Here is a 20902-nt window from a genome sequence, read left to right as displayed (position 1 = left end):
GTTGTGGAATCATAGCTCTCCTATGTAGGAAGCTTGGCCGGAATGTTTTGAAGCTATTTATAAAGAAGCTGGTGCGCTATGTTATCATTATACAGTTCTGATATTTGCATTTGATATATTTTTCATGGAGTGATCCAACCATGTATTTTAGTTGCTGGTGGTTTTAGAGTAGCCGTGGTCGTTCTGTAACAATTCGCCCATATTCAAAAGAACTGGTTGCCACTAACCGCCCATGTCGCAATATTGCGACAAGCGTCATTACTGAATAAAACAGACGATATACGCGAGTGCAGTGTAAAATCTCATTTGTACTCTTGACCACTAGTTGGCAGACACCCAGAGCTTCGATTCAAGCTCAACCTTTTTTTTCAAAGTTTTCAGGAAGCTCGCGAAAACACCATAGACAGTAAAAGATAAACACGCGAGAAACACACGAAGAAGACGTGCATTTCCTCCATAACGCGGAAGCAATGCGGGCCTTAGTTTTGCACAAATTGAAGCAGATACACCAAATGTTGAAAAAGAAATTCACGTGTGATGAAGTCTTGGGTCTGTTATTCACCTATTCTGATTCTGAAGGAGAATATAGATCTGCCTTTTGGAGAATATGATCGATCGTCTAGCCTATTGACTGATAGTTACGGAGCGTCTGTGAATGGAGGTGCGTCTTTTTCGACAGTGTCCACTAAGCATACCATGCTTATTTCGACCCTCTGCCCAACATAGCTGGAGGTGCCAGTGACAGTAGTGATGATAGTGTCCGTAATGGACGTGGTATAGACAGCAGGGGTTGTAAAAATAGGGCTCTGAAGAACTTCAAAGTCACCCGCGATATGGAACGGATTTGACCAGGCTACTTTATTGTATAGTAGCATAGGGTTTGTGATTATAGTAATAGTTTACTATTGTTGGTTTAAATGTGACTGTTTTCCTGTTCCAGTGACGTCATAATATGCAAATTAGATGAGTAAATTTATCTCCTTCATAAACTTCTGGTCATAGCCTACTCAATGATTTTCACATTTACAGTAGGACTTTATCTCTGACCACTTGCAAGCCATGGCCTTTTGAAATTTTGATGTAAAAATCCAATTTATATTTTTTAAACCCTGGCGGTTAAAGGGTTTTAAGGTTACTATTCTAGTTAATCGTTCTAGCTCAATGCAGACGAAGGCCTCAGTTTATCTTAACTTAAACTGGCAAAAGGCCTTGCCTTCCTCTTAACAACAGTGTATATTAAAGTAAAAACTATCTTACAGAAAGAAACCCAAACATATGAGATGGATTCACTTTGTATTGTAATGAACGAACTCGCGGCCACTCGGCACGCAACTGAAGGCCCGACACACAATTAACAACAAAGTAGCAGATGATTCAAACAGTCCAAAACACAAACGTAATCCCCGGAATAGGAAAGAGTTGTTGCGCTTACAGTCTGTTGAGAAGTCGTTCTCCATACGGTTGCGAAACGCAATCTCACCAAAACACGCACATTAGGAAAAAGGATCCTTTGCTTGCTGTAATCCAATGATTTTGGAAAAAAATATAATCCAACGATCGCGGATAGCAAGAAAGAGTCAGGTATGTTCAGCATGCAAGGCCTCTAACGCGCGTTACTCTATACACCAGCCGGCTTCACACAGGTAACTCTCGGGGACGAGCACTCTCCTCGCGCCTCCATTTAAGTGCAATAAAAGTCACTCCTACCCAAAACGCATATCCAACAGTCAGCTGTCATCAAATGTACATACATGGCATATTACATAGAGAGAAAGTAGTAACACATTTTCATTCAAACAACCATGTAAAAAGGTGATTTTGGCAACCTTTACAGTTCAAGGTCAACAGTTGTTGTAAAAGAAGTCTATACCATAGGTTTTAGTTGAGGTGCTGCGTTGAAGTGCAGTCACTGTAATTCAGACTCTCCCTCAAAGGATAAGGGCCATTGTGGCATATGATCCCCCAGACAGACCAGGCAGTCGATACATCCAAGAATTGCTTCACAGGCGTTCAAAGCTGTGGCGTTGGGTTAGGTGAGGTGGGGTGTGTGTGTGTGTGTCTCTGTGTGTGTGTGTGTGTGTGTGTGTGTGTGTGTGGTTGTCCTCTCTGGTTTTAAGTTACACATGTTCCCTCCACTGTCCCTGAACGCCATGGAACCCCCCCACACACACACACACACACACACACACCAACCCCCTATTCTCCCTCTCCGTCCCTTCATCCCTCCATCCTTCTCTCCGTCTCCGATGTAGGTCAGTTCTTGGTGGCTCATCCCTTTTTTGTGTTTCCGAGGTCGGTCATCGGGAGGGAATAGCATTACTGTAGCTGTGTACAGACCAGGGCTGACACGCTCTGTCACGGCTGATGCAGGGCCCGCAGCCTGAGTGGCCCGGGCATCTCTGCGGAGCTGACCGCGTCGTTGTGAAGCTCCAGTGTTCTAACGGGAAAATGTAATTCAGGAGCGCTCGCGTACTGCCAGGTAATCACTGTAATGCGCTGGCATCTGAAGGTGGGCATGCAGAGATACGCTAAACATTTCAGTATCCGTAATGTGCTCGCAATAATGGATATTGGACAGTGTATCTGATTATGTGTGTGTGTGTGGGTGTGTGGGAGTGAGTGTGTGTGTGTGTATACGAGCGCGCTGAACATGTGTGTCATTTTCAGTGCACTAGAGAATCAAATTATCTTCCCTCGGCTCCCTCAGTCACTTTGGATCAGGGCAGAGCAGGGAGCTGAAAGCCTGTCACTTTCTCTCCCTCCCTTTCTCTCTCTCTCACCCTCTCTCTCTTTCTCTCTCTCTCTCTCTGTCTCACTCTCTCCCCCCATCGCCGAGCATCCCACATTAATGGGCTGCCTGTGTGACCTAGCCGTGATCTTTGTATTACTCAATTACTCTGTTTAGCACAGGACCTAATGCAGCTGACCTCCATCTCCTAATGGAGGGAAGACCTTTTAGGTGCACTCGAGACTGAAATCGCCCCTTTCCCCCCGCCAGAGACACGCTAAGAATAGAGAAAGCCTCCTGTGGGCCACTTCTTCCTCCTCATCTCTCCTTCTTCCTCCTCCCTGGCCCCTTGGCCCCGTGGCTGTGAAGGCATGGACCATGTTCACTCTGTCTCGCCTTGTAAAGAAATGGAAGGAAAAGAGAGAGCGAGAGAGAGAGAGAAAAGATGGGGAAAGGACATTTCTCAGAGCCCGGAGCGAACTCAGTGGAAGTATGCTGCACTCTGTGGCATAGTCAAAGTGGCACTGTGGCCTTTTTCTTTGTTCTCGTTTTGTTTATTTCTCAGTTAGTTACTGTTTTTTCCCCCGTGGAGAGTTGCAGATTCATCTTAGCTGTCAGCAGAGTTTGTTTGTGAAGGGCTTGGAGTCTTCCGTAAATTAAATGTCTACTACCTGTTCGATGTTCAATACGACCCCTCTTGGGAACCTGTGGGTAATGAGTTTGTGTTCGCTCAACGCTACTTTGGGTTGTTAAATTTTCAACACAACAATTAGTACCCTTTTTGTTCTGTTTTTTTATATATATAACTCCCAGCATGCTGCGTTGAGGAAAGTAATTAAGAATGCACACATTGTTGTCAGACGGAATTTTTTGCATGTATTATTAATACTAGATGATGATCAGGCTGCTGCATCAGAATTAATATTTATTAGAAGCTGACATTGATCACGCATAATCAGGATGAAAGGATTTTTCCTTGCAGATACAACACCAGCCTCTCCAGAATCTGGCCTGTCGTAAACAAACTTCCCAATAACCTCTGCCTCGCTACTGTTATTGGACCCTCATCCCTCTCACCCATTCTCCCTGTCTTTGATCGATGGCTTGTTTTGTCTGTTGATGCAGACCTACTTTCCTTTTGTTTCTAGTAATTATTCTTCCCGCTGAGATGAATATGTATTGTGTTTATAAAATGCTGCCTCTGCACAGGTGTCCCATGGGGCCGAGCTGCAGGGCCGAGCCCGAGGGGGGGGGGGGGATTTGTGATGTCCTGCGGAGTGTTGATATTAATCGCTTTAGATGCTGTAAGCAAAGCCAAGAGGCTGCTTTTAATTGTTGGCTCCAAACACTGTCACTAATAGACACATTAGGAATGCTTGTGCAAGCATCTTAAATCATTTGTCATTAAGCCCAGATCTAACAGTTTGCCCTGGTCAGGACACTCCTTTGTGGAGATATAGTTCTGCTCGTCTCGCTACTTTGATTAGACTTCTAATGGAAAAATAACAAGTCTCTCTCCTGTGTTCTGATTTCCTCATGCATTCAAAATTTGGCCTCCAAGTAACAGCGTATAAAATGTGCTTTTATCCCTAAAGCCCCATTTTTTTCCCTTTGGTACTCAGTTCTAAGACAACTCTGCAAGCTTGCAAATGCAAGTCCAGCCGTATAAGGGTAAATTCTCCATGTTGTACTCGATTGTAGTAATTTCATAATTTCAGCATTTCTCTCCCAGAAAAGTGCAGTCCTCTTTATTGGGCCCTACATGGTATGTACATTTGCTGCGAGTCATTTAGGATATACTGTGCCGCCTGCTCTTTTCATTTCGTGTTGACTCCTCAGAACGCTTTTGCAACCTTTGCAGTCTTTGCCATAATGTGCTCTGTATTTTGTCAGCATCTGACACGTCTCTCAGGGGACTCTTCAAAGTGAAAACTCCCACTTCCCTTACATATCATCTTTTAGAGAGAGGGAGAGAGAGAGAGCGATAGAGAGAGAGAGAGAGATAGAGAGAGGAACACTCCACCACACTGTGGATTAGTCAATGTGGCATTTATATTCTGTTTTAGGATGGTGAGAATTGGGTAGCTGAGCTCGGTCAAGGGAAAGGGGATGAACATGTTTAGGTGGTGGGGTTTTTTTTGTCAGAGGGTTTGTTGTTTGTTTTAGATATATTGCTCTTCTGTGCTGTAAGTAGAACTTGACTCATATATGTTTCTCTTTTTCTCTGTCTCTTTCTCTCCGTCTGTCTTTCTTTCTGTGTCTGTCTCTCTTTCTACACCCCCCCACCCTCTCTCTCATTCTCTCTTTCTGTTTCTGTCTCTCTCTCTCTACACTACTGCAGTAGTGTACCTTGGCTATTATTTAGATAGATAGATAGATAGATAGATAGATAGATAGATAGATAGATAGATAGATAGATACTTTATTGATCCCCAAGGGGAAATTCAAATTTAATTAAATATACATCTACATGTAAGGTTCAATAAGGTTACTTAGTTCATTAACTGTATTGTTAGTGCTGATTAATTATTTCGATTTAGTATTATTAATTCAGTCAAATTCTCACAGGATGCTAGATTAAGCTTTTTGGATTTCCTGAAAAAACATCCACTCTTTATTTGCTTTAGTGTTTGTGTTTTAATATTTCTGTGCTCAAGGACCTTGACTATGAAGAGACCCTCCATAATTAGTTTCTGTTCATCTGTAATTGCCAGCGACTTTTCAAACACAACACTTATTTACACCTGTAAGCAATCGAACCAGGTGCACAGCAGCGTGAATGTGGTCACCCATTAGCAAGGCTGGAATATAATGAACAATTACGGCGAAATTGCTGTTTACCTTCTGCGGAATACACCGCAGTCTGAATTCAACTGTGTGCATACCTGAGATGAAAAAACATGCCAAAGAAACAAAAAAAAATGGCATAAAAAGATCAATCTATGTTGCAAAAACAAACTGATGATCAAGAGAAATTAGTGCAGATGGGGAGACGGCGGCTCTCCCCCCGGAGCACGCGCACGCGGTGCTAACATCTCGGCAGTCGCTAACACTCCCGCTTTGTGGGTGCCCACTGACTGTGAGCGCCTCCTTCTCCACCAGAGAGAAAGGCAGGGGGAAGCGTGTAGCATCCCAGCAGGTGGGGGAAGAAGGAGTAGAGGCTTGGCCTGCTTAGGAACAGATTGCTTCCCCTCTTCCACCACCACCACCACCCCTCCACCCTTCACCGACACCACCACCTTCTCAACTCAACCCATCTCTCTGTGGCCCTCACCTTTAGTGTGTAAGTAGAGCATGCGGGCCCAGGTGGACGTGGTCCTCAGAGGCCGCTCCCTCTCCCTTTCCTCTGCGGTCTGGGGAGCGAGTAGTGGAGCGGAGCGCCGGTGCGCATCCCGTCCCCGCTGTGATAAATGACCAGCCAGTTAGAGACAGGCAAAGCAAGGGATCCTCCAAGAGTGTTTTGTTTAATTACCGGCCCGCTAACGAGTGAATAGGTTTGATTAGGCCCAGCGGGGGTGGGGAGATGCTACGTGTCTGTAAGGTAGAAGGGCACCAGGCATCGGAGCTGCTGATTGGAACGCCGTGGCAACCGGAGGGTGAGACGGATTATCATGCAAAGTCAAGCTGCACGAGGAGGGCTCAGAGACATACACACACACACACACACACACACACACACACACATAAGGGACACAGAGACACACACACACACACACACAGACATACATACACACACACACACACACACACAAACACACACACACACGCACACACACATAAGGGACACAGAGACACAGACGCACACACACACGGCTAAGCCTTAATCAGTGCTATTGATGAGATCTCCAGGTATGGTGAGCTCTACAGATGAATGCCTATGAATGAGAATCTCAGCAGTTGGACTCACTGCTGCCCCACCACATCTGCCCTCCCTACTACCAATGTGCACTGGAGACAAAGTCCCACGCTGTTTTAATGCCAATCCTTTATAAAACAGGAGCTTTACACTTTCTCTCCTGTAAATGACACATTCACACGATACCCATCATGCTAGGGCTCAAAAGAGACATGGCATCATACAGTATTTCTCTTAATCATCCAAAATGGTTGGAAGCATTAAGCAGAATATGAATACTGGTATAATCCAGTTAAAACTGTCAAGAGCAATCATTACATGCTATATGATTGACAATGATTTGTATTATCACAATTAACTTTTTGGAAATAGTAGTTGTCTTGTTTATAATCGTATAGGGCATCAGGGCTGTGTGCATATGGTCCATGGATACAGCAAAGGTTGTTTTTTGACACAAAAGCATACATGTTGAGGTTCTGGGTATTTAAATAACTTAGGAATATTAGGTGTCTTGCTATAGTGGAATGTTATGTGGCTCATTCAGTGAATACCACTGTTCCTCCTTGTTGCAGTTGTTTGGTTCAGTGTGGCTATAACAATTTTTTTTTTTTAAATTAGAAGAGATAGCTTACACGCTGAGACACCAACCACGCAGTAATTCCATTCCTCTGATACAGTGCAGGCCTTTTTTTACATTTTCTTTTTTTTTGCGGCAGCTTAGTTATCATCTTGCTGACCCTCACTGACATTCATTTTCACCCTGGCATGAAGCCCCTCTGGTAATTTGGCAGTTCACGGGGGGCAGAGGACTCTTGAGAACACCCCACATCTGCTGCCCAGCAACAACACTCCTGCACAGAAGAGAAGCACACTAAAGCCATGGATTCGTGTGTGTGTGTGTGTGTGTGTGTGTGTGTGTGTGTGTGTGTGTGTGTGTGTGTGTGTGTGAGTGTGTGTGTGTGTGTGTGTGAGTGTTTTCAAATTTCAGTATAGTTGCATTTCAGACTGTGTGTTGATATAAAGCAACATATTTTCTTAGAGAGATTCAGAAATAACAAATTATTAGTAATAAATAATATGTTTTTGTTTTTCATCTTTTGTATGAGCAGGTCTGACGTTTTCCTGGATTTTCAACAAGTACCCATCAGTGGTGAAACAGGATAGCCGTCGCTTCGTGTCCCAGGAGACGGGTAATCTTTACATAGCCAAGGTGGAGCCGTCCGATGTGGGCAACTACACCTGTGTGGTGACTAACACTGTCACCAAGACCAGGGTGGAGGGACCTCCTACTCCATTAGTGCTACGTTCTGATGGTGAGACCCAATCCTGTTTCATGTCTCCATCTGCACTGGTCGTCATAACACAGTGTGTGTGTGTGTATGTGTGTGTGTGTGTGTCTGTGTCTGTGTGTTTATGTTTATGTTCATATTTGTGTTTGTGTGCGTGTGTTTTTGTGAGTGTCTGTGTCTCCCTGTGTGACCTATTGTTTTAGGGATGGCTTCCTAGATGCTTCTAGAACTCTAAAAGAAAATCAGATTCAAAGACAATCATCTCAAATATCAGTATGCAACATCAAAACATCGGCAATGGCTTAAGCCGTTTTTTTCAAGGAATACAAATTATGACCAAAGGTTAATGAGCTGTTTCTTTGCAAATTAAGGATGGCCTGGTAGCATGTGTTTTGCTGTTCCTAGACTGGCCTTATCAAAAGGCTCGCTAATGAAAAGGTCATTTGTCTCAAGGTGATCTTAAAGTGAACTCTGGTTTTTGCTTTGATATGGTTAAGTTAAAAATAGTCCTCATGCTCATCCACATAAGGCCTTAAAGGGACAGTAGAAGAGAAAGATCGTGCTATAGTTGGCTATAGGTTGTTATAGTGTGCTTTAATGCATAAGCTAACCGTGCTTCTCACTGGCATAACAGCCATGGGTCTCAATGGACTGGTCTTCTTCAATTGTATGAGTTTCTCATGCTATACACTTTTGTTTGATACAGCATTGCATTCCAATGAGTGCTGGTAAACTCTTTCCCCATCACAAACAGAACAGATTGCCGTGTATTCAGTTGTGGAATGGAGCCAGGGCCTGAATACAGATAACATGGCTAGACTCTAAGAGACCCTTTTTTGTCCATATTGGTATTTCTTTGTCAGCATCTTTGTTTGTTTACCTTCCAGCTGCCAAGGAAGAATTTCAGTCATTATTAATGAACTGACGGACAGTATGATGGTGTTTGACGCGGAGACCTCAGCTTACATTTCTTGCCAGAAACAGCCCCCTTTTCTATAAAATAGCAGCATGGTCGATGTTTACAGATATATGGAGAGCCGTGGCAGACCGTGCCATTCACATTGCAGCCTGCCTCACCCACAGAGGAGCACTGCCTTCACCCTCTGGAGTCTCGTGTCTCGGGAGACCCAGAGGCAGCCGCTTGTGCACATAAACAGCTCTTGAAGCGCTGCCATAGACGAGCATTATTCCTGTCTGTACTCAAAAAGTGAGGTGGGAATTGCCTGGCTTAAATCAGCACGCGCACTGGTGTGTTGCACCATATGTTTGTGCGAGTTATAATTAAGCAAAAACAAGCTGCAGTCTCAGATCTGTCTGTTTTATACAGATATTTCCTAAACCCTGGGGTCTGCGCTGTTATTTGTGGCAGATTTTTCCTTTAAAAATATCTGCTTGTGTGCAAGGAACCCCTAATCTTCTATTTTACATGGCTTTCATTAAATTAACTGTTTTTTTTCTGACTATAAAATCAGTCGGCACTTAATCGGCTCTTCGTGCCAAACGAATGTAAATCAATCTAGTTGTCAGTCTGTCTCTGTACTATCGGCACCCACAAGGGTCAAAGTTGGCGTGTGCAGCACAAGGAAAAGGTTCTAGGAGGAGACTATTGTGTCTGTTCCACCTGTCTCTTTTCACAGTAGGGCTAGTTTGGCTACCGTACCCGCATCAGACACTACAGATAAGGATCTGAATTAGCTCTCACAGCTGCACGACAGGCGAGATAACGTTTGCCTAGCAAAAATTAGGGTTGTGTGTGTGTGTGTGTGTGTACGCACCTGCATGTGTGTGCGTGTGTGTGTGTGTGTGTGTGTGTGTGTGTGTGTGTGTGTGTGTGTATGCACTTGCATATATGTGTGTGTGTTTGTATGTGTGTGTGTGTGTGTGTGTATCCATGTGTGTGCCGTTCAAACATGAACCTGATATTGTTTGCCACGGCCCCGTTTCTTGAGCGGTACTTTGAGAGTGATGAGGAATAGTGCCTTAAGAGAGCTGCGATTGGAAATCTATTTTTAGACAACTCAAGTAGTCTTCGCTCTGGTGTTTCATTATGAAAAAGGTCTACCCAGAAAGACGGCCTCCGCCTCCACTCTCACTCATCCAGCCCTGCAAGTTAAAAACACTTTCTGTGGCTTTTGTGTAATTGAAAATATCTCCTGTTTTGCACATTCCATATTTTCTTTTTTTTTCTTTTCTTAGGTGTGATGGGTGAATATGAACCAAAGATTGAAGTGCAGTTTCCAGAGCTTGTACCAGTGGCCAAAGGCTCCACGGTGAAGCTGGAGTGTTTTGCCTTGGGAAAGTAAGTCCAATGTGGTTGACACAACGTGATTTATGGGTACAGTACAGACCTGCCCTATGCTTCCCTCTGATGATACCATTGAGACTCTAAATTCAACAGAATCATTGTGAGAGCCACTGTGTAACTTCAATTCATCATGCTGTTGAGAAGCAAGGGCCCTCTAAAAATAACATATCTTTACAATTGAATTTCTATCCTTATAGATTTCATTATAGCTATGTTACCTGCAAGATCTTCTCGAACATGTTATAGACAGAGACGGTTGATAAAGCGAGACGATTCACAGAAGGGTTCTTCCTGTGTTCTAAAGGATCTTTGTTATAGACATTCGCACTGAGAAGTCCCAAGTGTCACTATAATTCTGAACACTATTTTCTTCAGATTAAATTATTTTTTTGGTGTAGTGTGTTTTTGAACTGCTCGTTTTCTTGTCCCCATGACCAGCCCAGTGCCATCCATAACGTGGCGCAGGGCCGACGACGTGCCGTTCTCTCGGAAGGTGGACATGCGCAAGGCCAGTGGCGTCCTGGAGATCCCGTACTTCCAGCAGGAGGATGCTGGGATCTACGAGTGCACGGCCGACAACGCCAAGGGAAGGAACGCGGTGAAAGGCAAACTGTCCTTCTACGGTAGGCGAACCCATCCTGTCATGGCCGCATGAATATTTGAACTGGGAAAGAGAGCGAGAGAAAGAGAGGCTGCCATGTCAGACTCACTCAGACAAGAACTCGTCACAAACAAATCTCATTGGTCTCTGAATCTCCAAGCACACGGTGGAGGATTGACAAAAAGAGGGAAAAAACTCCACATTGCCCACATGGCTGTGCGATTTGAACAGGGCATCAGTGTGATTAAACCCGGGTGGTCATGATGCCTCTAATATTTTTATCCAGATTAAAGGCAGTGGATAAGGAAGTGACCTTGACTCCGACCTTGTCTCTGCGCCTGATCTAGGGTTTCAAGCAGATGGCACAATGATTGACACCCGACTGAGCTTCAGATCGGAGCTGTTAAATCTGTGGGTAGGCCTCAGGCACATATGCTAGGACAACGTCATGATTCCACATTTCACTTCATCCGTTGTTTTTCTGTAATTAATGACATTGTGGATTATGTTTTTTTTTTTTTTTTTTTCAGTCCTTGCTGTGCAGGCATATTTCTGTGCTATTAGTCTACTGCACAAAATGTCTACCTGCAAAGGATATCTATCGAAATAATATGAAAGAGCACAGTTCAACACATGAAAGAGTAACTCTTATTAGATGTAAATTTCAACAGTACATTGCATGAGTGTAATACACTAGCTTTTGATATTTACTGATTTGCAAACTCCACCAAAAATGGTCTAGCACATAACACTCTATTAACTACTGAAGGTTTTAAGCATGGCATTCCTCTGAATGAATCAAATAGCTTGAAGCATTCTGTTCAAATTTGAATCTCAATCTAGACTTCTCCACACCCGAATCTAGATTTATCCTGACCAAACTTACTTAGCTCCTTTGCCAGGCACACAGGCTATTTAGCCTTCCTATTCCTAGCCTTCCTGTTGCTAGCCTTCCTATTCCTGTCCATGTCATGTGGTTTTTCGTTATTACATCATGCTATACACTGGCTGGAATAGAAGTTTCACAGAACATTTGTCAAACACAATGACATGTTTGCACAGTCAGCAATGGAAGGAATTTGGGGATTGACTCACTCTGATTAATGTAAAGGACCATAACCGCAAGAGTCTCCGTTATCCTTGCTGTGTGTGTGTGTGTGTGTGTGTGTGTGTGTGTGTGTGTGTGTGTGTCGCTCCAAGCCATGCCAGGAAAAGTATATTTAATATGGACTTTTAAATGAAGGGTCGTGACCTTTCCTGCTACCGTGGTAATCATCCAGAGGTATTGCTCATACAGGACGGCTTCCTATTAAGTAAGTACCTGTAGGCAACAGACCAGTGAGATTTATTCTCCCACATGGAGTCCCTCTCTGCTGCATACCCAATGGCCCATTTACAAGAATAGCCTGCACAGGGTTCTCGCTCTGTCTTTTCTCCCTCTCTTTCTCTCTCTCTCTCTCTCTCTCTCTCTCTCTCTCTCTCTCTCTCTCTCTCTCTCTCTCTCTCTCTCTCTCTTTCTTGCTCTCTTTTTCTCTTGCCCTCCTTCTCTTTTGCTCTATGTCTCTCTCTCTCTCCTCCACACACACAGATTTAGCAGCCTTGTTGTCTTTGTTTATATTCTGAGCTATGTGGGCCACTGTGAGTCCCAAAAGCTGCAACAGAGACAATGGGAAAAGAAATGCTATTTATAGAAGGCAGTGGTAGCAAACAGGAGCCTTTTGACGGGTATAATAATACGTTTAATAGCACGGTAACCCAGGAATGCACAATAGTCTTTCCACGGAGTCGCATTGTTTATTTCGTTCCTTCCCCGCATGCTTCGTTGTGGTAATGGTTACATTGTAACTAATGCTCTGACTTTTAATCTTGCTGCCATAAATTTAGGCCCGTGCTGTATTTACGAGCAATCTCTTGATTTTTTCCACCAAGCTCAGTCGCTCTCTGTTCAATTGGTCCCCCTCCCACACACACACACACACACACACACACACACACACACACCAACTCAGCCCCTCTCCTCCTCCTCCCCCAAACCTCTCCACACTCCTGCTGTCGTTGTCCATAAGTCAGGATCTTGTCATTTGCTGGGGGCATAGCTCATTCTGTACATTAAACAATTTGCCATTATTTACTGCGCTCCTCAAACGTCCTCCTCCACCCCCTCCCCACACACCCGCCTCCTCCATGTCCACCTCCACCCACAACATCACACTGGCAAACAAGCAGGAGGAGGGGGGGGGGAGGGGATGCCGCCAGGCAGCCCTGTCGCTATAGTAGCCGGCGTTGTGTCCGCAGCAGCATCGGTTACGTGCGTCCGCAGCCGTGTTTTTGTCAGGATTAGCCGCGGGTCCGGGCCTCTTGAGCGCGGCGGCATGCTCTCAGCTCCTCCGCACGCTGCCAGGTGATACACATCTGTAATCTTATTTTGAAGTCCCCTGGAATTAAGCTGCTGAGACATTGGTCAGCAGAGTGGGGGAATGGTGGGAGGTGGGGGAGGGGGATCGATAAGAGTATCTCATGTTTATCGCTGCAGTTGGCAGCAGCAGAGCCTCCGTCGGCTCGGGGGGTGGGGGGAGTGGGTGGAGAGACAGACGGGTGGGGAGCCTGGTGGGTAGGTGGTGTGGGGTGGGGTGGGATGGAATTGGTGTGAGCACACACACACACACACACAGACACTCCAGCCTTCATCTGCATTGCAAGCAGTTCTGGGTTTGAACATTTCAGTGCGGCCCTTTTTCTGATTAATACTGCTGGTGTTTTTACAGTACGTTGTGAAGTATCTGATTAGGACTCTTTCATGTTATTCAAAGGACACTTAAAAGGGAAACTGTAATTGTCTCCCCCCTCTCTCCTCTCCTCTCCTCCACTCTCTCTCTCTCTCTCTCTCTCTCTTTTTTTTTTAATCGTGTCCATGCAATATTCAGTTGTTTTGCAAGTCTGCTGTCCTTTAATGTAGTAAAATGTAGTCTCCAACACCCGCAGTAGCCTGGTCGTCTCACATAACTGGATGTGAAAGAAATTAGAAAATCAAAAATAGCCACCGCAAAGCAGAGGGAGGGGGAGCCTGTTGTGTCCTATGTGTGCGATGAAGTGTGTTATTTTGCACAACAATCTCCCGGCGTGGTCCTTTGAACCCCGCAGGACAGCCAAACGATCTGGTTAATTAGTATTCATGGGGAGGCCAGCGTTTGAGGAGAGAGGTGAGGCTCTCGCTTGACCCTCCAACCCAGTGTCCACACTCCACCACCACCACCACCACCACCCCCCATCCACCACCACCCATCCACCTGTCTTGAGTTGATTCAGGAAGGGTCGTGGCTGACAGGCTGCCCACTGGCTCAGGATCACGCAGCCGTAGGAGAGCGGCTTTCATGTGGGGCACTGGGCCTGAAAGTCAATACACTCATGGTGGATGAGCGATGGGCTGAGTGGCCATGACAGAGAGAGAGAGAGAGAGATAGATAAAAAGAGAGAGAAAGACAGAGAGAGAAGGAGGAAGAGAGAGAGTGAGGGAGAACGAGATAAACAGAGAGAGAGAGACAGAATGAGAGAGAAGGAGATAGAGATAGAAAAAAGACAGAGAAAGAGAGAGGAGAGAGAAAGAAAGGGAGCGAAGGAGAGGGAGAATAAACAACCTGAGTGGGGTCCACAGAGGTGAGGTGGGTGGGACATTGCCTGCAGGCCGGGCAGTAAGACTGCAGTAGCATGGATGTGCTGCTAAATGACTGGCGATAATGGACTCTCGGAGTACTGCTTTGCTTATGTCCTTAGGCAGTTTTTAAAGTACAGGCACACGAGTTACACAGACACAGGGAAAGACACACACACCAGCATGCACTCATTTATACACATATACACACAGGAATGAAAAAAACAAAACTATTGCACACTCATTCATCCATACTACGCACATGCACACGCACATACACACACACATGCACACTCACGCACATGCACACACATACACGCATGCACACACAAACATGTACACACACACACACACACACACACACACAAACACACACACACACACACACACACACACACACACTCACACATACACATACTCACACACATACACAAACCTGCACTTTCAGTAGGCTATACAGTGTTCATTAAATATGATACATCGGTTTATGTCGACATACAGCTTAATCCTTCTTAGAGAATCCATCCCATGGGTGCGGATAGCAGAGAGAGCGTGGTCTTATTGCTTCCACACGCAGGACTTGTGCTTGCGGATGGGGGCTAGTGATGATGCGGAATGCAAATGCTTGACCTGGCCCACTAATTCTCCATAGCTCGCAGTCACACCCACTTATTCAGAATTGATCTTCCAGTGGAGGAGCTGATCAAATAAATCCAGAAATCTCTCTCTCTCTCTCTATCTCTCTCTCTCTCTCTCTCTCCTCACCCCTTCTCTCCCTCCTCCTCCTCCTTCCTCCCTCTCTCAGTATGCACTAGCTTTATTTATATGTTTATCAATTCTCCTCATCTCATCAGGTGACATAAATGATGTACCCAATATGCTTCCCAGTTTTTACTAAATAATTAACTAGGTTTGACTTACATGCACTTAAAAGATAGAAATCAATAGAGCTCATGTATAATTAAACCATACTTTACTTTAATGGGCTCAGGAAGGGCCATTTCATACCGCTGGTCATAGGCAAAGTAATACATTATGTGTAATTTCCCTTTCTACTTCCCCCCACCACACTGGCAAACAAGCCCAACAGGAGTGTGTTTATATCAACAAGGCACAGGCAATCTAATCTCAACAATGTTTTATTTCAACTTGCAAAATGGGTAGGGAGTGGGATAAGAAAACTGCTTGGCTTAAGAGTGATGATGTTAGATGGCTCTGATCCTGGTGGGCTCTTGTGTGTGTGTGTGTGTGTGTGTGTGTGTGTGTGTGTGTGTGTGTGTGTTGTGTGTGTGTGTGTGTTGTGGTCCTGTAGCCCCTCCCCAGCTGATCGAGCTACCGCAGGATGTGCAGAAGGCCATGGATGAGTCTCTGGTGTGGGAGTGCAAGGCCACCGGCAAGCCCAAGCCCTCCTTCAGATGGATGAGAAATGGAGAGAATCTGGAGTCTGACGAGGTACATCTCTCTCTCTCTCACACACACACACTCACACTCACACTCACACACTCCCACCCCCCCCCCCCTCTCACACACATACACTCTTTTTCCCACACAAGCACGTCCTTCTCCCTCTCTCTCCTTCTCTGTCTACCTCTGCCTCCCTCTCTCTATCTTCTCCTTTCTCTCATCCCCTCCCTTGCTCCCTCCCTCCTTCATCTCCACCTCTCTCTCTTGCCGCTCCCTCTCTCCTCAGTAGTCCCCAGCTGTGCTGAAGTCCCTCACACCCCCAGCCAAGGACGAAATGTAATAAAAGCAGAGAGGAGTTAAATGAAATCCCGTTCAACCCCCCCCCCCCCTCCTCTGTGCTTGTACACCATGTGCTCTGACATCAGCTCCTTTGGTGTTCTTTATTGTTTTCGCCGCTGTGTCTTATTGATCACGGACAGATACACTGACGCTCATGCAGGGAGAGGGCGGAAAAGGCACATCTGGGAAGATTTGGGATTTGATGACTGGTTTGACAGGTTACGTCTGTGTGTGTGTGTGTGTGTGTGTGTGTGTGTGTGTGTGTGTGTGTGTGTGTGTGTGTGTGTGTGTGTGTGTGTGTGTGTGTGTTATCACATTACACTCAAACGTCTTCATCACACGTCTGCTTTCAAGGGACCCAACTGCAAACAAGCACACAGCTCTTGAGTCGAGTCTTAAAGCTTGATGATGTAAGACCCATGGTAATCTTCTGTTAAATCTCCACCGAAAGCCAGGGCAATTAATCCTGCTCTCCCCCCAGGGAGAAGAGAAAGAGAGGAAGAGGGAGTGAGAGGGCTTATAAACATATTGCCCGACTGACGTGTCGTTGCGACTACTTTTTTATTTTTTTTATTTTGTTTTTCACACACACACACACACACACACACACACACACACACACACACACACTGCATGATGAGGCGAAGTAAACACTTCATCAGGAAAGGCGGGGCGAGGAGTTACTAGGTTCATTCCTTTGTTTATTTATTTAACTAATGATTCAACCCTGTTTTATTTACTCTACCACATTAGTGAAGCATTCATTATCACAGGATGTATTGCTTGGTGTTTTTACGCCATACGTTTCGGGTGCACATTTCTCCAAGCCTAGCTGGGTGGTAAGTTGAGGGTGATTGATAGTTAGCGGCGAGGCACAGCTTGCATGGTATAAATAAACTATGTTAATTTTCCTTCATTAAACAAAATGTTTGCGAACAAAACAGACCGTATCGATCCATCCGCAGACTTTATATACGTGCAAGGGATGAGTGAACCTACTTTTATTATGTCTGCAGGCAACGCTCCAAACAGCAGGTTCTCTTTGCAATATAAAGGCAGATTATAGTTGGATTCGCCACTGCATAATTAGCAATCTGTCAGTTCCTAGCCTAGAAAAAGAAAAGAAGAGAAGAGAAAAAAGAAAAGAGGTGGGTCTAGAGAAAGTGAAATTCATTTGCTTATTCATTTGTTAGTGACCCATCTGTCAGGCTACAAGACTTACTTTGATCAACAAAAAAGTATTTTGTCCTAAAGTTTGAGTCCTTACTAGGGTTTGGGCTTGACAGGAATTGTTATATGATTATGTAAGATGAGTTGCATTAAGTATAGATGCCTTACAGACACAGTCAAATGGCAGCGTAGCCAATTGTCTTATAGCATCAACCAAATAATTAAAAAAATGCTGATGCGTTTTAATTGAAGAAATTAATCAGGATGTATTAAATCTTTAAATGTCAGCATCGTCTCTCAGTGCAGTTTAATCAATCTGATGATGAAAGGTCAACTGTGTTGTGAATACAAGAAATGTGTCATTTGTTCTTATTCATTACGACGAATCAATAAGGACCTTTTCTGCTCTCTACCTCTGATATAAAGGTAGCTCGTCTCGACACCTCATGCCTCCCCTAGACATCTGTCAAGATGAGCGCTATTGACAATCACCAGGCGAGGCATGATCAAGTGCTATTTCCTGCGCAACAGATCAAGTGACAAAACACACTGATTTGTGGGCTGTTCGTCAACACTGTTCCCCTTGCTTGTTTACCTTCCTGTTTCTCGTTCACACCCCTCTCTTGTCTTTGGTTACAAAATGCAAGCACTTAAAATCTTTTGGCTATGCATATGTGTGTGTGTGTGTGTGTGTGTGTACCCATGACTGGTGTTTGTGCAGTTTGTTTAGCTATAGGCACAGCAGCAGCAACAATGGAGGCTGCCTCATTCGCTCGCTCACTGCCTGGGCGCCTCTAGTCATTCATGCATGGGTGCATTGTTGGCTGCCCTCAGCCCTTGGTGCTCATGCATGTGTGTGTGTGTCTGTCTGCCGTGCCGGAGTGACCCAACAGCGACGACAATGACATTGCCAATCATTTGGATTCAGCATAAGGCGTGCAGATGGCGCCCTCAGGTTGGCACATGAAAAAAAAAGTGCTGATTTAAGTGGAACGTCACACTTAATTAATAGCAGTGGTAAAGTGAAGCGGTGTCACGCGTGGATGGATATATGCCACCTTGTGCCACCCGCGCCAGTGGGTGCATTCGCTCCCTCTGCCTCACTCCACCCCCCTACCCCTATGCCTACGCTGGCAATGTGTAGCACCGCCAGGCAGTCGAGAAGCATCTCACACACGCACACACACATAGACCCTGACACACACACACACACACACACACACACACACAGACCCTGACACACACACACACACACACACACACACACAGACCCTGACACACACACACACACACACACAGACCCTGACACACACACACACACACACACACACACACACACACACACACACACACACACACACACACACACACACACACACACACACACAGGATTAGCCACTGATGTTTCAATGTGAGCAGATTCCTTTGTCATGTGACACTAGCTTAATCCTGGCGGAGCAGAGTGTCTGAAGGTGTCGTGGCATGGCGTGGCGTGGTGCGGTGGCAGCGGCGGCAGACCCAGCGCTCCAACCCTGTGGAAATACTCTCTAATGACATTAGCACTGAGGCCAGCACACAGAGACAAGATCAAGGGCAAAACGTGCAGACTGGAAAAGCCACACAGATCAAGCCCAGAGCCAGACCAGTGTGTTTTCCCCCCCTTGCCTTGCCTTGCCTTGCCTCCCCATCTTTTCATGTGCCCCCGCCCCCCCCCTCCCCCCAAACAGCGCTAGCAGCTATGTCTTCCAAAACAGATATCCCTAAAATTGTTTTTATTGCCGGCGACTATCAAATCACGAGCCCAGGCCCACTCTCTAGCCTGTAGGAGCTGTGAAGATACTACAGCTCGTCCATTTACATGCTGCGGTGCGGCTTTAGTGCAGTAAAATATCAACAGAGACGGCGCGCGAGAGCAGCAGCCTATAAACCGCCAGAGTGCCTGTGCAGCGCTCGTTTAGCGCCGCCTTTACAGGCTCCAAGCTTGTGATAGTAATAAGCCCCGGTTTTATTCAAGTCTCATAAACAAAGATTTATTACGGCCATTTTCCCTGGCTAGCACGCACCACCCCACCCCACCCCACCATCCCTCCCCCTCCCCCAACACACCTCTCCTTTTCCCATAATGAGTGCCTCCAGCAGCCACGCTGTCACTCAAGCTGCCCCGGTATAAGTCATTGCCTGGAGTGTCCAATGCCTTTATGGTAATCAGCAGTCTGGTGTGAAGCGAGCTCAGGCTCTCTCTCTCTCTCTCTCTCTCTGTCTCTCTCTCTCTGTGCTCCTACAGGGCAGAGTGCAGGTCATCAATGGGGCGCTAACCATCAGCCGGCTGACGCTGGACGACATGGGCATGTACCAGTGTGTGGCCGAAAACAAGCACGGGGAGGTGTACAGCAACGCTGAGCTCAAAGTTGTCGGTAAGATCGAAAATGCGTGCGACTGACTACTCTCCCTCACACTCTCTCTCTCTCTCTCTCTCTCTCTCTTTGAGTGTCTCTCTATCACTCTCTCTATCCTCTCTGTCTGTATGATACTCTCTCCCTCTCTCACCTCTCTCTGTCTGTGAGTTTCTCTCTATCGCTCTCTCTCCTGTTCATGTTGCATGCTGTGTGTTTTGTGACCGGTTGGAATGCAACCACAGCACAGGTCAAATCCTGGAGTTTAATTGAACACACGTCTGAGACAACAACAAAAAAAGAGAGAACAGCAACAAAGAAGCAACATAACTGCCAACTCCTCACACATGCCCAGTAGCTGCGATACCTTTGAGGAGGCCGTGGAAGATTGAAGTGCGGTGGAAATCATCATAATGAAAACTAAATTGGGCTGGCTTCAACATGAAAGAAAAGGAAAGCATTCTCCCCTTTGTTTTCCTCTGCCGAGAGAGAGAGAGAGAAGCAGACAAAAACAAACATGTGTGTTGGTGTAATTAAGGAGGATGGTGTGTGCTCCACTCCTGGTCTGTCAGAGCAGCTCAGCTTCACCACCCAACGTGAGCATCAGGCTGACAGGAATTTACAGTTCTGTATACTAGTAGCAGAGGAAAATGCCCTGGAGCTAATTACATACACTGTCTTGCGTGTGTCATTTCAAAACTGTATTGTGCTTTCTTGTTTTTCTTTTCTTTCTTTGTTTTTAGTTTTTTTTGCTGTACTTGTCTTTGCTGCCTTTCACTCTGTTCTATTTGTGTGCTATGTTTTGTTGCTGCAGATTTTTTGTCATGATTGACTTTGCTTTATTAGCAAAGCAGATCTGCTCATCGGATCCGCCATTATAATTGTTTATGCATTGTGAAGGCTGAATCTGAGTGTCTGTGTGTGTGTGTGTGTGTGTGTGTGTGTGTGTGTGTGTGTGTGTGTGTGTGTGTGTGTGTGTGTGTGGAGGGATTTATAGTACGAAGTGTGAGAGCAGAGGTCCTTGACATGGATGCTTAGTGTCTGCCATCTCCTCCCCCCACCACCTCACCCCCCCCCCCCCCCCCCCTCTTTCTCCCTCAGCTGTGGCGCCGGATTTCTCACAGAACCTGCTTAAGACACACATGATGGTGCGTGAGGGCGGTGACGT

At 45.7% G+C, this 20902-nt stretch overlaps 1 protein-coding gene across 1 annotated transcript in view; it reads left to right on the top strand.

The window, feature by feature from the left end:
- The window catches only part of cntn4 (contactin 4), an 87176-nt gene that overhangs the window by 32814 nt on the left and 33460 nt on the right, over positions 1-20902 (top strand). The window contains exons 5-10 of the mRNA XM_076268638.1: positions 7694-7897; positions 10070-10172; positions 10617-10801; positions 15741-15880; positions 19626-19755; positions 20836-20902. The exon at positions 20836-20902 is cut by the window's right edge and continues 84 nt beyond it. Of these exons, the coding sequence (XP_076124753.1) occupies positions 7694-7897; positions 10070-10172; positions 10617-10801; positions 15741-15880; positions 19626-19755; positions 20836-20902 (829 nt within the window). The remainder of the gene's footprint in view (positions 1-7693; positions 7898-10069; positions 10173-10616; positions 10802-15740; positions 15881-19625; positions 19756-20835) is intronic.

This window comes from Alosa pseudoharengus, unplaced genomic scaffold, assembly GCF_046254945.1.
Source record: "Alosa pseudoharengus isolate Yale_2024_CS ecotype anadromous, Long Island Sound unplaced genomic scaffold, YU_APseudo_1.1 YU_APseudo_1.1_scf_5, whole genome shotgun sequence".
In the NCBI taxonomy this organism is placed as follows: Eukaryota; Metazoa; Chordata; class Actinopteri; order Clupeiformes; family Clupeidae; genus Alosa; species Alosa pseudoharengus.
The sequence above is the reverse complement of the archived record's forward strand: the minus strand, read 5'-3'. Positions and strand labels throughout refer to the sequence as shown.